The 13,590-nt window shown below is 43.9% G+C and overlaps 1 protein-coding gene across 1 annotated transcript; it reads right to left on the reverse strand.

Moving 5' to 3' along the window:
• Positions 1–2,653: 2,653 nt before the first annotated feature.
• Positions 2,654–6,016, reverse strand: LOC107513874 (keratin, type I cuticular Ha4). The gene is made up of 7 exons (XM_016150995.2): positions 5,669–6,016; positions 5,484–5,566; positions 4,810–4,966; positions 3,784–3,945; positions 3,574–3,699; positions 3,181–3,401; positions 2,654–2,723 (listed from the first exon to the last, which is right to left on the reverse strand). Exons 1-7 carry the CDS (start codon positions 6,014–6,016, stop codon positions 2,654–2,656), a joined length of 1,167 nt encoding a protein of 388 aa, XP_016006481.2.
• Between the last annotated feature and the right edge of the window lie 7,574 nt (positions 6,017–13,590).

The following is a 13,590-nucleotide window of genomic DNA, read 5'->3' on the forward strand; positions in this document are numbered from 1 at the left end:
AGAGCCCCGGGCCCACTCTGTCATTTCTATTAGTGCTCCCCAAGGTCCTTCGTACTCTAACAGCTTCCCCAACAGTCTTAACAACTCCTACAGCTCTAGCATTTTCATTTAACTCTTCAACATCTCTCCCAAATCTGGTCTTTTTTTTTTTCTTTTAGCTTCTTCCACTGGAGGTCTACTGTCGTTTCATTTTCTGAGGCTCAAAAACTTCATTCATGTTGACCATAATAGATATTCAGTCAGTACTAGATTTCTTCTCACTTCAAGCTGTGCCTCTGAAATCCACCGCTCCACGCCCCACCCTCTCCCCGACCTCCATCCATCTCAGTTCTTGTTGTCTCCCACCAGCCTCCTGACTGACCTTCCTTCTTTCTCACCTAATCCCGTCAACTTCAAAGACCCATCACAACTTAGCTTGTACATAGCTGCCTGATATATATCATATGCCAGCCTTCCTTAGAAGCAAATCTCACAGATAACCATTGAAATTACTGCCAGATATGGTCCTACCTAACTGCTTTGCAATTTCATCTTCCACTATCACATTTACCCTCTGCTCCATGCTAAAACAGGCTCTAAACACACCTCCTGCTTCTTCATCTCTTTACCAGGCAAAGTTTATACTTGGAAAACTTTCCCACTGCTCAGACCTGCACACACTTATCTGTCCAAACAAATCCCACCAAATGTTATCTCGGAATTATGCTAATATCATTGAGTAATAGATTATTGATGGTGGAAAACTATGGAAAGTATATAGAGTTTTAATATACTTCTCATGAATCCTTATTAGTGTTGCTGTTCTCTATTTATTCCACTTATAATATTCTATGGTTTGCACTAGGTTTTGATTAGCGGAAGATAATGTCTCTCTTGAAAGGCCTATAGTTAATGAGACAGGAAGACAGCAAGTATTTAAACAGACTATTTGGGTTTTCACAGCCCTGATCGAGTGCCACCTCCTTCTTGGAGCTTCTTCTTATCACTCTCTCACATCTAGGAAATTCACCATTCTTTACTTATACCTTTCTTGAGCCACATTGAAGTTTGTATCTTTTTCTTATCCATTTTAGACTGTAGACATGCTGTAGGGCAGGACTGGAATTCACTTATTTGTGTGTTCTCAGCACCCGACACAGTACTGGCACACACAATAGATGATTGATTGTGGTTGTGTCGGTAATAGCATCAAATTGAATGGAGAATTGAGGTAGTAGTTAATGGACTTGAGAGCTTTCATAATTCAGAGGTGAGGCAAGTGGGTTGTAGGGTAAGATAAATGTTGAATGAGATTTAATGAACATTGGTCTTTTGGAGAATTATAGGAAATAAAATGATAAAGTGGTTATGGAGGAACATTACAGGTATGAGCAAAGACGTAAGGAAAGAGTAAACTTGAAGAGAGGAAGGTAAGGAGTTATGCCCGCCTGCATTTAAAGAGTCTTTAGATTATGCAATATTGGGCACAATAAGTGGGTACAAGATCAACCACTTTGGCAAAGATGAGTTTTAGACCAATTAAATGTGACACGATGTCCTGATATCAAGTGAAGCTGTCCTATGGGCAAATGAAGACCTGGGAACTGAGCTAAGGTAAGAGTAAGATTTGTGTGTTGTTAGCATGGAGGTGCTAGTTCTTCGGAACAGGGATGTGGAAAGTGAAAACAATGAGCCAAGCATCTAGGCGTTTTCTCCATCGGGCAGGAAGGGGAAGATGGGCTAATCAGGAGACAGAGGAGTGGAGGGGTGGGGATCAGAGATGTAAGAAAAGGACTCAGAGTGTGCAGGTTTATGAAAATCATTGAAGGTACATTTTGAGAGAAGGGCAGGTATCCATATTGGTGATGCATATGCAGCCAAGATGTTGAGAGGAGAGGGTAGCTGCTCTTTGAGCAGTTTCTACAGAAGCTGGTCTTCACAGTGTAGGAGAAGGGAAAACAAAGAATTTCACAGTGATGAGGTGACAATAGGAGATAGCAATAAGGTTTGGAGCCAATTCTCAGAATTGCCAAGGGCTCTGCAGCCAAGGCAAGATGGGCATGTGTTGAAGGCCAGATTTTCTGCATGGTCTTCCCTTGGTGGGAACCTCCCAGGAGGATAGCCCTGCCTCATCATCAGTATTTACCAGTGGAAGATGATGGCTAGTTTCATCTAACCCATTTTGTCCTCCTAATGAAGGGGTATTTTTATGAAACAGCCATGAGAAGTACTTTAAAGTGCATAAATATGAATTAGAAACACATTTACAATGCCAGAGAAATAAAGTTTATTGGAAAGTAAATGAAGTAGTCTCCTTGCATTCCAGAGAATAGCATAGAAACCAGGAAAGCAGGAAACACAATATGTATAGGAAACGCCCTAATGTAATACCTGGAGCTCAAATTACAGAAAGCTGGACATCTTCAGAAACAGAGACTCATCCTTCAATGGGAGGGAGTTTTCCAAACATTGGAACTTGATGATGTGTGCTTTTGCTTGTTGGATCTGGAAAGCATTTCCATGTCTAGAAATATCACAGTTGGCATAACAAGGTTTCTAAAGGCAACTGAGCTCCGGCAAAGGCAGGACTTGGAGGCCTTTTTTATGCTTGTTGTAAACAGCTTCATTGCCATCTTCAACGAGAATGCAAGTATTTAAATTAACAGCAACCTGTTTAGGAGCTGCCACAGGGCCCACAGGAGTTTCCACAAGCATTGGTGGTAGCACATGGGTTGCAGGGCAGGCTGGGAAAACACAGAGATTTAGAATGGATTGGGGGTGGGGGACAGGGTAATTGAGAAAACCCCAAGGTGCTTAATGAAACAACCTATGAATTCTCAGTGGATGGGGTTAGTTGGATTCAAGTGTAATTGTTACCACATCCTTTTCCCTTCCCCAGAATGCCATGTGCAGAGGTAGAAAATCGTCCTTTTGAAAAATATCTCATGTTCTTGAGGACTCATGGAATTTAACATAATCTGCCACATCCAACAGTCGTTGGCTCCATTGCTAGCTCCTTGAAGCAAGGGTTATATGCCCTTCACCTTTGACCTTCCATACATGGCTGAATTGTCACATAGTAGACAGGCAATTAATGTGTGTTATTTGGTGAACTGCAAATGTGGCCAATATGTGAGTGCCTATAGTGTCTTGTAGTCCTACCATACACATTTTCCCAGAAATCTTTCCCCAAATACTCACTTGCAGTCCCCACTCTCCAGAAGGTTCCGGTACGTGTTGATCTCACACTCCAGCCGGGCCCGGACGTCCAGCAGCACCTGGTACTCCTGGTTCTGCCGCTCAAGGTCACTCCTGATCTCAGCCAGCTGGGACTCCACATTGGTGATCATGCACTGCACCTGGGACAGCTGGGAGCTGTAGCGGGCCTCCGTCTCCGTCAGCGTGTTCTCCAGAGAGTTCCTCTGTGTGGGGAAGATCGAGGAAGTCACAGAGCTGCTCCTCTGATGGGGTTCTCCATAGGGCTCCATTGAAGTCAGAGCTTCAGAGGTAAGGGGAGTATGACCCAAAGGGCATCCCAGTGGCTCTGATCCCCCGACCTCACACTTCTCACCCCGAGGTCTGGATGATACCCACCAGGTTGTGCTGGGCCTGCAGCTCGATCTCCAGGGCGTTGACCGTGCGTCTCAGCTCGATGATCTCCGCCTGGCAGGTCTGCAGCTGCTCCGAGCTGGACACCACCTGCTTGTTCAGCTCCTGGGTCTGAAACAACAAAGGGGAGAGACAGCTCAGACCCTGCCTTGAGGGCCCCAAGGGTCCCGAGTGGCCATGCGCTGAGACGCCCACCTGGGTGGTGAACCATTCCTCCACGTCCCTGCGGTTGGTCTCCACCAGGGCCTCGTACTGACACCTGGTCTCGTTGAGCACACGGTTCAGGTCCACGGCGGGGGCGGCGTCCACCTCCACGTTGAGGCGGTCTCCAATCTGGCAGCGCAGGGTGTTGACTTCCTGTTGGAGGAAAAGGAAGGAATGAACCCATGGAAATAGATCTACACTCATCTTGCCGTAGGAAAGAGAGCACAAGCCTGCCAAAAAATGTACTGAAAAGAATATCCTGATCATTCCCAAATACTGACATAGATATTATGTAGGAATAAACCCAAATTTGGACCACATCGATCCCTTTCCCAGAAAACTGAAACCAACTCACATTTTCTATGAGACTAAGTTCCAACTTTTTGGCATGTGCAGGTCCTTCCTCATTTTCATTCACATCCCTGTAGACACCACCTGCACAGCCATACCCATCCATGGACTGCCATTCTCAAATATACCTTGCTCTGCCACACTGTGTCTTTACTCAACCTCTTCCCACAGATTGGACACCTAGGTATTAAAATCCTCCTCCTCCCGTGACATGCCTCTGAAAGGAGTTCCTTCCCTTTCTTCTTTCAGGCCAACAGGATTGTTCCCTGAGTAGGCTGCTCACACATCTCACATGGTTTATATTTCCCGCCTCTTGTAAAGTATCACCATGTTTTTCTATGGCTATCTCCCCAGACTAGAGACTAGACTGCAAGCTCTTTGAAGAGAAGGGCCATGACTCATTTCTTTTTTCTCTCCTCTATCTCTACCACAAAATTCAGGACCTAACAGTAACTAGCAGAGCATGGATGTCCTCCTTCAACATCTCCAGTGCCTGCCGATCCTTCCCAGCTCACCTCGCTTCATGCTATGAATGGAGCATCATTATTCCCCAAGCTGACCTTGAGTTCTTCAGAGAAGGGTGACACCCCAGGGATCCTGATGGCAATCGCTTCCTGATTCCTGATGCCAAAGACTTAGATCTGAAGTGTTTTTTCTTTCCCTTACCTCCTCATGGTTCTTCTTGAGGCAGAGCAGCTCTTCCTTCAAGGACTCCACCTGGGCCTCCAGGTCAGCCCTGCACAGGGTCAGCTCGTCCAGGATCCTGCGCAGGCTGTTTATGTCTGACTCCACCAGCTGCCTTGAGGAATGCTCCATCTCGTACCTGCACACAGAGATCAGATTGGGAGGAAAAGCCAGGAATGAAACCCATCTTCCTGCCCTGTGTCCTGTTTGGATGGGGTCAACCTGGCTGCCTTTGAAGTGACACGATTTTCCATTTCTTCTCTTCCATGTTTCCCACAAGCTCTATGTGGATAGGCTGGAGAAGACCTGACTCATCCTAACACCAGAAGGCACCGATGGGAACTCCTGAGATGGAGTCTCTCTCCTCTCTATTTTGTTGGTTACTATACCACCAAAGCAACCCATTCTCTGAGAATTAATTTCAATTTATGAATATGGATGTTTAAGAAGGCACTCCAGAAAGTCCAATATAGGCTGAAGAGCAGACAACATATGAGTCTGGATCTCTGTTTGAAACTGACTTTACATAAGAGGAGAAGTTAAAAAAAATAGAGAGAGAGAAAAGGGGTTCCTCTTCCCTTCCAGGCAACATCAGGCCCACAGGGCCATGCTCATAGGAACCTTGTAGGTCACCTGGCTGAAAAGCATCAACGTACTTGGTTCTGAAGTCATCGGAGGCCAGCTTGGCATTATCGATCTGCACCACCAGCCGGGCATTCTCAGACTTGGCACACAGAATCTGAAAACAAGATTCCACGGTGAGGACCACTTTGACTTGAGAATGTCTTAGTGTTCAAAGGCAGCTAGCTGTTGCTGTGCCTCCACACACCCCGCCCCTCACCTTCTGCTGGAGCTCCTCGATGGTCCGGAAGTAGGACTGGTAGCTGGAGCACATCAGGGGCTCCTGCTGCTGGCACCGCTCCTGGATGAGGCTCTCCAGCTCCGCGTTGTCCCGCTCCAGCTGGCGCACCTTCTCCAGGTAGCTGGCCAGCCGGTCGTTCAGGAACTGCATGACCTCCTTCTCGCTGCCATTGAAGGTGCCCTCGCAGAACCAGCCACAGTTGCCCACGTTGGCAGGGATGTTGCAGGCCCCAGGCAGGGGGATGTTTTGGCAGCTGGGGGCCACGCAGGGCCGGGAGGGGCAGCTGGAGCGGCAGCTGAAGTTGGACAGGCAGCAGTTGTAAGACATGGTGCTGGGAAAGGTGATGGAAGACCAGACAAGCTGATGAAGGTAGATATGGGTGAGGTTTGAGTTTCTCCTTCCTCCATGATCCTTTTATACCCTTAATTATGGGTGGGGGCTTGACATACAGCATAGTTTCCTTTCCTAATGCTTCAAGTAATTTTTTTCTCCAAAATATGCTAGTTAGATGCCTCCACAGAGTCCCTCCTCATCCCATAAAATTATTCCATTGAGCTTGTGTCACACCAGGATCCTTTTGCGTGCTAGTGGTTGGTGAAATCAGAGTTTCATCAGATGGCTTCAAAAGAGGCAGAATCATCATAGCCCCAAATGGCTCTCCCCATTACTCAAAGGGGAGGACAGCCAGGAACGTGGGGTGGGGTTGTTTGGGACTCCTCACCCATGAGGTTTGCCACTGGACTCTCTAGAAAGACAGTTTAGAGTGAACAGTCTTCTGGTGGGCTTCTTCTCCCAAATGTACCCATGTTTCAGTGTTCAGTTCAACTTGTCTTTATAGCAGAAATTCATCCTATATTAGCTACAAGGATCCTAAGCTTTACTCAGTGAGAGTATTAGGGCTTGGGTAATTTGTCAGTAATGGAGAGACTGAAAATAATTGAGTGGTCATGAAACCAGAGGGCTGCTGAGTCCGGGATTCGTGTTGCCCGTGCTGCTCAGCCAATAGACCAACACAGAAGTTGGGATATTTAGAATAAGCGTTTATTGTCAGAGGATCAGTGATCTGAGAAGGCAGCAGGTTAACACCTTCAAAACTGCTTTGCCTTCTCAGTACGGCTTAGGGTATTTAAGGGAAAATCTGGGCATTATTCCCAGGGCTATGTGACAGTTCTTGGAGGGTCTGTTGTGCTTCACAGAGCTGTTCCTCTGGCAGTGTGGTCCTCTGATGGTGTCAGCAACCCAGAAACAAAGATGGGAGTACTCTGGAAAGAATGCTAGACCAGAAGGACTGTGATCAGTAAGCATAAGGGCATTCATCAAAAGTTTCAGGGCAACTTTCTATAGCAGAAGATGTTCCAAGCTCTGGGTCAAGCCACTGCGGGCAATCTATTGTTATGCTGTTGGGTAAGGAAAAGTGAGGCTGGGGATGTTGTGGGGCCTCTACCACAGGAGTCCCAACTGGGCCCTTCTTCGGTCATAGTCAAGAAATGAAGCCAGCAGAATGGATGGGAATAGTGCTAAAGAGGAGACCAGAAAACTGTCCCACAGACCAAGTTTGGCTTGCTGCCCTTTTTTGTAAATAAAGTTTTATTGGCGCGGTCATGTTCATTCATTTAGGTATTATCTGTGGCTGCTTTTGTTTTACAGTAGCAGAGTTGAGTAGTTGCAGCAGAGACCATGTGGCCTGCAAAGCCTACAACGTTTACTATCTGGTCCTTTACAGAAAAAGTTCACCAACCTTCACTAAAGCAACAATTTTCCCAAAGACGAGAAAGAGAAGAAATATATAGAAGGAAACTTATGCTGGGAATAGTCCACAGAGTAAGAGTTCAAGTGTTGACACATAAATGTGAAGCAAATACTTCGGACTCAACGAGAAAGGAAAACCAAAATGAGGTACTGAGAGCCATCTTTGTATTCATGGTGATCTTATCTTAAAGTCCCTGGAAATTTCTTTCACCTCGTTCCTAGACATAATCCTCTTTCTGAAAGCACTGAGCGTCCCTAGAGGTGTGACTCTGCCACCCTGAGATGCTCCCAGAACAAGTCACAGCACCCACAAAATGCAGCTTGACTCTGTTGTCCCTAAGAAGTGGACAGCACGTGATGAATGTGTACCTCTCCATCACCTCTGGGATCAGATGCCCTTTGACATTTCCAAACCCTTGGGAGTCTCCCTCTTGCCCGATAATGAATCTTGACAAAGTAGCCCTCCCCATCTCACCTTCTATTCCCTGTCTTTCTGTCCGTCCTTTGTTCTGCACAGAAACAAAATCATAGTTCAGAAAGAAATCCCAAAAGATTATTTGTGGAACTCAATATGAGTCGATAAAGAAGGATATGTGCAAATATCAAAGGAACAGAAAAGCACACAGCTGAAGCTAAATGACCTGTGTTCACATCCTCATTGACGATATGAGCTCAGAGAAGTGAGTTTCTTTTTTGGTTCTTGTTTTCTTCATCTCTTAAATTGAAGTGATAATAATACTGCCCATCTCACAGCTTTGTCGTGTAAGTTAAGTAAGATATTATGTGTGAATGTGGTTGGAGTTGGGGACGATTATGGTTCTGTAACCTTCCTTCTTCCTAGTGTTGGCCCAGATGGATGGCAAAGAGGAAGAATTTTGTGAAAATTTCATTTTGTTGAGCAGACGCCTAGGCACATTGCCCATGCCAACCCAATGGTGATCAAACTTCATTCACTTAACCTCACTTGCAAGCACAAGGGGCACAGAACTGTATTTATGAATTAATCAACAAAATGCAAATTTGTAATGTTAACTTGGTAACTGGAATAGGAACTTGGCAGATGGCCATGGACCCTACCTTCTCTACTAAGTTCCTGATCTTGTAGGTTTGGTTATTTTACTTGGGGTGGTTCCTGAGAAGGACAAGTTCTCTACACGGGGGTTATATTGCTATCAAAGCCTCCTTTCTTGTACTGGGATTGAAATGAGCTACACTCATCCTCTGGGAATCCTCTAGCCTTACTTTTCTGTGCAAGCATTTATAATAATGGTGGCAATAATGATGATAATGATGATGATGATGATGATGATGATGATGATGATGACGATGACGATGTTACTCTTTCATGAATACTTATTATGTGCCAGACAAGGTGCTAAGTGCAATGACACATTTCTCATTTGATCCTTCCAACAGCTCTATAAGTTTAGCCTATAAAATGATTCTCATTTTACGGATAAAGACACAGATTAGGAAAGGCTCAAAATCTCCCAAGACAGAACCAATAAGTGGTAGAACTGAGATTTAAACAACTCAGGTGTCTAATTCCTGAGCCTGAACATGCGAACACAGTGTAAAAGATTTGGCACAGTCGAGGGGTCTCTAAGCCCCAGAGCTGGGAGGAGAAGCAAGCAGCTGGAGGCCAGGCTGATGATAATGATCCACCTACACAAGGGGAAGGAAAATTTAGATTAATTTCAGCCCATTGTTCCTCTCTTTATAGTTTCTGCTTCTGGTCCCCACTGTGACCCTTTTCCCCAACCCACTTCTTACCCTATCAGTCCTTCAAAGGCCTCTCTGCCCAAGCAGTCCTCTTACCAGCTACTCTCTATGGTACCTTCCTGAACCAAGACCAAGTTACACTCAATAGCTTTGCTCTACTTTTTCATAAATGGCTGTCTTTTTTCATAATTGGTTGAATATCCAGATTGGAAATTAGATTGTGGGGTTTTTGCATCTAAGCAAACAAAAATGCACAATGGCATGATCTTAGGTGATTTAGAATCTGAGAGAAAACCTACCTGCCTAGCCCAAACTCTTAGCCCTGTAAAAGTTCACGTCAGTAGTAAGTTCTATATCCAAGAATCAAAGAATTCTATAGCTAGAAGTACTTGAATTTATGGAAGAGAAAACCGAGGCCCAGACAGTGAGATAGAAGGAAATGAATATCAGTAGAAAACTCTCTAGTCAGACAGTCTGCTATGACCCTTCACACATAGCGTTCCAGTCTCACCCCAAAGTGTTTAGATTCCGTTATCATCACCATGTATCAAAGGTGAAGAATATGAGACACTGGGAAGAAATTTGACTTGTCCAAATGACACAAGTAAGTAGATTCAAGTCTGCCTGTCCTATCGCACCTCGTTGTGAATTAGAGAGACGAGGCACTGCCTAGGTCAGGCTGTGTCAAAACATGAGAACTGGGAGAAAACGTGGAAATGAGATCATGAATTTCAATATCAGCTCTGAGTACAAACAGGAAGACACTCCTATGCTTCCTTCATATTGCTTTGCTCCTCAGTTAAATGGGGGTTAAAAAGTGACAAATCCCACAAACTTGTGGTGAGGTGTGACTCCTGGAAGTAATGAAAAAGGCTTTTATAGAAGACAATGCTGAGACTCCTGATCAGCCTTGCTCTTCCTGTAAATCCTGACAGAAGCCTCGGCCCCCAAAGAACTCAAACAATGATGTTGACCCACAGATTTAAGGATGAAAAAAAAGGGTTTTAGCTCTAGCCCATAGCAAATATATAATTAATTTCTAGGTGAAAAGAAAGGAAAAGAACAAGAAAAAATACTTAGGATGTAAGCCTGGGGAAAAGTGAAACGTCTGAGAGCGATATGCCCAGTAGGTTAAGAGTTCGAACCGGAACAGCCCAGGAGTCAATAAAACAGGTCACCAAAGAGCATTGGATATGCCACCTGAGAAGGTACCTGGGGCCCACATCAGAAGATGGGCCTGGGACCAAAGAGTGTCACATAATGCTGAGTAGAGCCTAGAAAAACTAGCCCTCCCACCTGGGGAAGACCAGCTCTCAGGTCCTTTGAAGAAGAATCCACAATGTGGCAATGGAATGTGAGACAAAAGGAAATATTTATTTAAGAGTCAAAATAGAAATGAATTGAGACACACTAACATACCAGTGATGTTTCATGAAGCCCTGTGCTTTACAGAGGAGAACAAAAGGAGTAGACCGTGGGCACCATTCATTTGCCAAGGCAGCTCTGCTTTCATTCGCTGGTAGAAAATTATTTGAAAATAGGATTTGTTCATGCTTTCCTTCCCAAATTTTGAAAACCAGTAGACTATAGGATGTTTAAATTATCTTTCCTTTAAAAATTTCTGAAATTTTGAGTCTGAAAATATATTTAAAGACTCAAAACAGAATTTTCAGTGAGTCATGGTATATCCCTTTTCAATAAAGTTTCTTAAAGTCCCAGTTTAAAAAATTAATAACAATAACAATAATAATAATAATAATAATAATAAGTAGAATCTACGCTCCTGGTGCAGAGCTGAGCTAGAGAATTGAAAAGGAGAGAAATGGTATTGTGAAAAACAACAAGACAACATATAAATTCCACTGTTGGGCATGAAACCAAAAAAAAAAAAATTAATATGATCATACTTTTCTAAAGAAGCTTAACTATTTGTTAAGTTGGCAATAATGAAAATGATTAAAACTTCTAATAAAAATATCTTGTTTAAAAAGTGTTTCTTTAAACACAGTCTTCCATGATCCTCTCGGCAAGTATATAAAGCAGATAGGGAAGAGATTGTTACCGTCACTTGACCTTTGGGATAACTGAGGTTCAGAGAAGCTGTGTATCTTATTCAGTGACACAGAGCTGATGAGAGGGTAAGTCAGAACTAAAACTCATTCTGGTGAGTGGGCTGCAACCTGCTTCATTAGAATTACCTACAGAGCTTCCAAAATGCCCCATGGCCAGGCTGCCTCCCATACCAATGAAATCAGACTCTCTGAGAGCCAGCTCAGTCCTCAACATTCTTTTTAAGTTCCCCAGGTGATTCCAAAGCACACAAGGTTGAGAACCACCATCCTGGTCTGTGTGTTTCATAATGATCGCAGAGTACGTGGGAACAATTAAAAAGCCATGTGGAAATATTTAAGAAAATGTAAAACACAGTTATTTACAAAATTAAGGTTCCTATAAAGACAGATTTTTGTTTAAAAAAAAAAAAAAAACATGGCAGAATTCACAGATCTAAAAATTTTGTCCCAGGCCAGAATTTTTCTTTATTCCAGTGCTGCTGTCTCTACTCAAGCTCTCTCCTTTGCCATGGCTATACCTTTATAATAATCCAGTTTGTTGACAGCAAACCTTCGTCCTTTAAGAATGGGTTTGATATTTTGGAAGCCATTCAAAGAGAAACCTTGTGAATAAGGTAGACAATCAAATTAGATAATTTTTTAAAAATCTCCATGTGATGGCGACTCATAATTGACAAATATTATATGATTCTACTTACATTGAAAACCTAGAATAGTAAGATTCACGCAGACAGAAAGTAGAACAGAGGTTACCAGAGGCTTAGAGCAGGGGGAATTGAGAATTTTAATGAGTAGAAGGTTTCAGGTTGGGGTGATAAAAAGTTCTTGAAATAAGATAGTGGTGATGGCTGTACCACAGTATGAATGTACTTAATGGCCCTGAATTGTGCAATAAAAATGGTTAAAATAGCAAATTTCATGTTGTATATTTTTTCCCACAATTTAAAAAATCAGGGTATTGGCAAGGCTGTGTTCCTTTCTGGAGGCTCCACAGGGCAGAATCCACTTCCTTGCTTTTCCAGCATCTAGAAGCCACCTGCGCTCCTTGGCTTATGGCCCCCTTTCTCCGTCCTCGAATCTCGCAGTGATGGGTCAGGTCCTTCTCGTATCACATTGCTCTGGTGCATGTCCTCATTTTTACTTCCCTCTCACTCTCTTCTGCCTCCCTCTTCCACTTTTCAGAACCCTTGCGATTACATTGGGCCCGCTAGGTAACACATGATAATGTCCTCATTTTAAGGTCAGCTGAGAAGCAATTTAAATTTTATTTGCAACCTTAATTTCTCTTTGTGTGTAACCTGACATATTCCAGGAATTAGAACATGCAAGGAAGGGGGGACAATTATTCTGCCTACCACCAGAACTATTAGCATCAATTTTATATTACTGTAAAATATGTATATAAGCAGGATGTGGAATAAAGGAACAAGCAGAATTAGGGAGGACCTCTGGATCTAGCTTGGCCTTAAGTTTGGAAGAAATCACGGACCTGGTGGCAAACCACATCGGAGAGGGAATTCCAGGTCAGAGGCTTCTCACAAGCCAAGTAGCAGGGTGTGCAAATCTTGAGATGTGAGCTTTAAAAATAAGAGTCCAGGGGAACATTATGGTAGAAAGAATAAATAGCTGCTTTCTCAAAAAAAAAAAAAAAAAAGACATAAATTTCCATTTATATGTTTATTTTTATTTCAGTACAAAAGCCTACGTTTCACCAAAGTGGAGTCCTATACCAGCCTCAGGAAGCCTGAGTAATGGGTAGGTTAGTGGGAAAAAGTAGAGACCTAAGTTAAGTTGTCTCTGATCCCTTCCTATCAAAAGGTTCCTCCGAGGTTTTAGCAAGTCAATGCTTATCACTTTTGCGGCTCTTCATTACGGTTACCCATTCTCTGTGAACGCTGCTGTCACTTTCCATACTCAGAGATTTGCCTGCCACACCAGCCTGTGTTCACAGTGCTGGAGACTATGCCTTCTAACACCACCGCTTAGGGATGAGCATTTTCCCTTTTAACAAATTGTAAATAACTTGCAGCCAGGACTGTGTCTTTCTTTACGTGTCTCTTTCCTCCCCACTACCCAGAGTCTGCGCAGAGTAGGTATTCCACGGGTACTCACTGGACTGAATTGAGAAAGGCGGGAGGATCAAATGAAAAGTCAAGGGGTCGCTAAGCCCCAGGGCCGGGAGGAGAAGCCAGCAGCTGGAGCCCAGGCTGACAATGATCCTACACCAGAGGAAGGAGGAAGTCCTGGGCACAGCAGGCAACCCAGAAGGTCGCTTCACTGGGTGTTCCCAAGGCTGCTGAGACCACCAGTAACCCAGGTAATACAGTACTGAACTGAAAACTTCCTGCTGAGAAAGGA

The sequence above is a fragment of the Rousettus aegyptiacus genome, unplaced genomic scaffold (genome assembly GCF_014176215.1).
Source record: "Rousettus aegyptiacus isolate mRouAeg1 unplaced genomic scaffold, mRouAeg1.p scaffold_m13_p_6, whole genome shotgun sequence".
NCBI classification, from domain to species: Eukaryota; Metazoa; Chordata; class Mammalia; order Chiroptera; family Pteropodidae; genus Rousettus; species Rousettus aegyptiacus.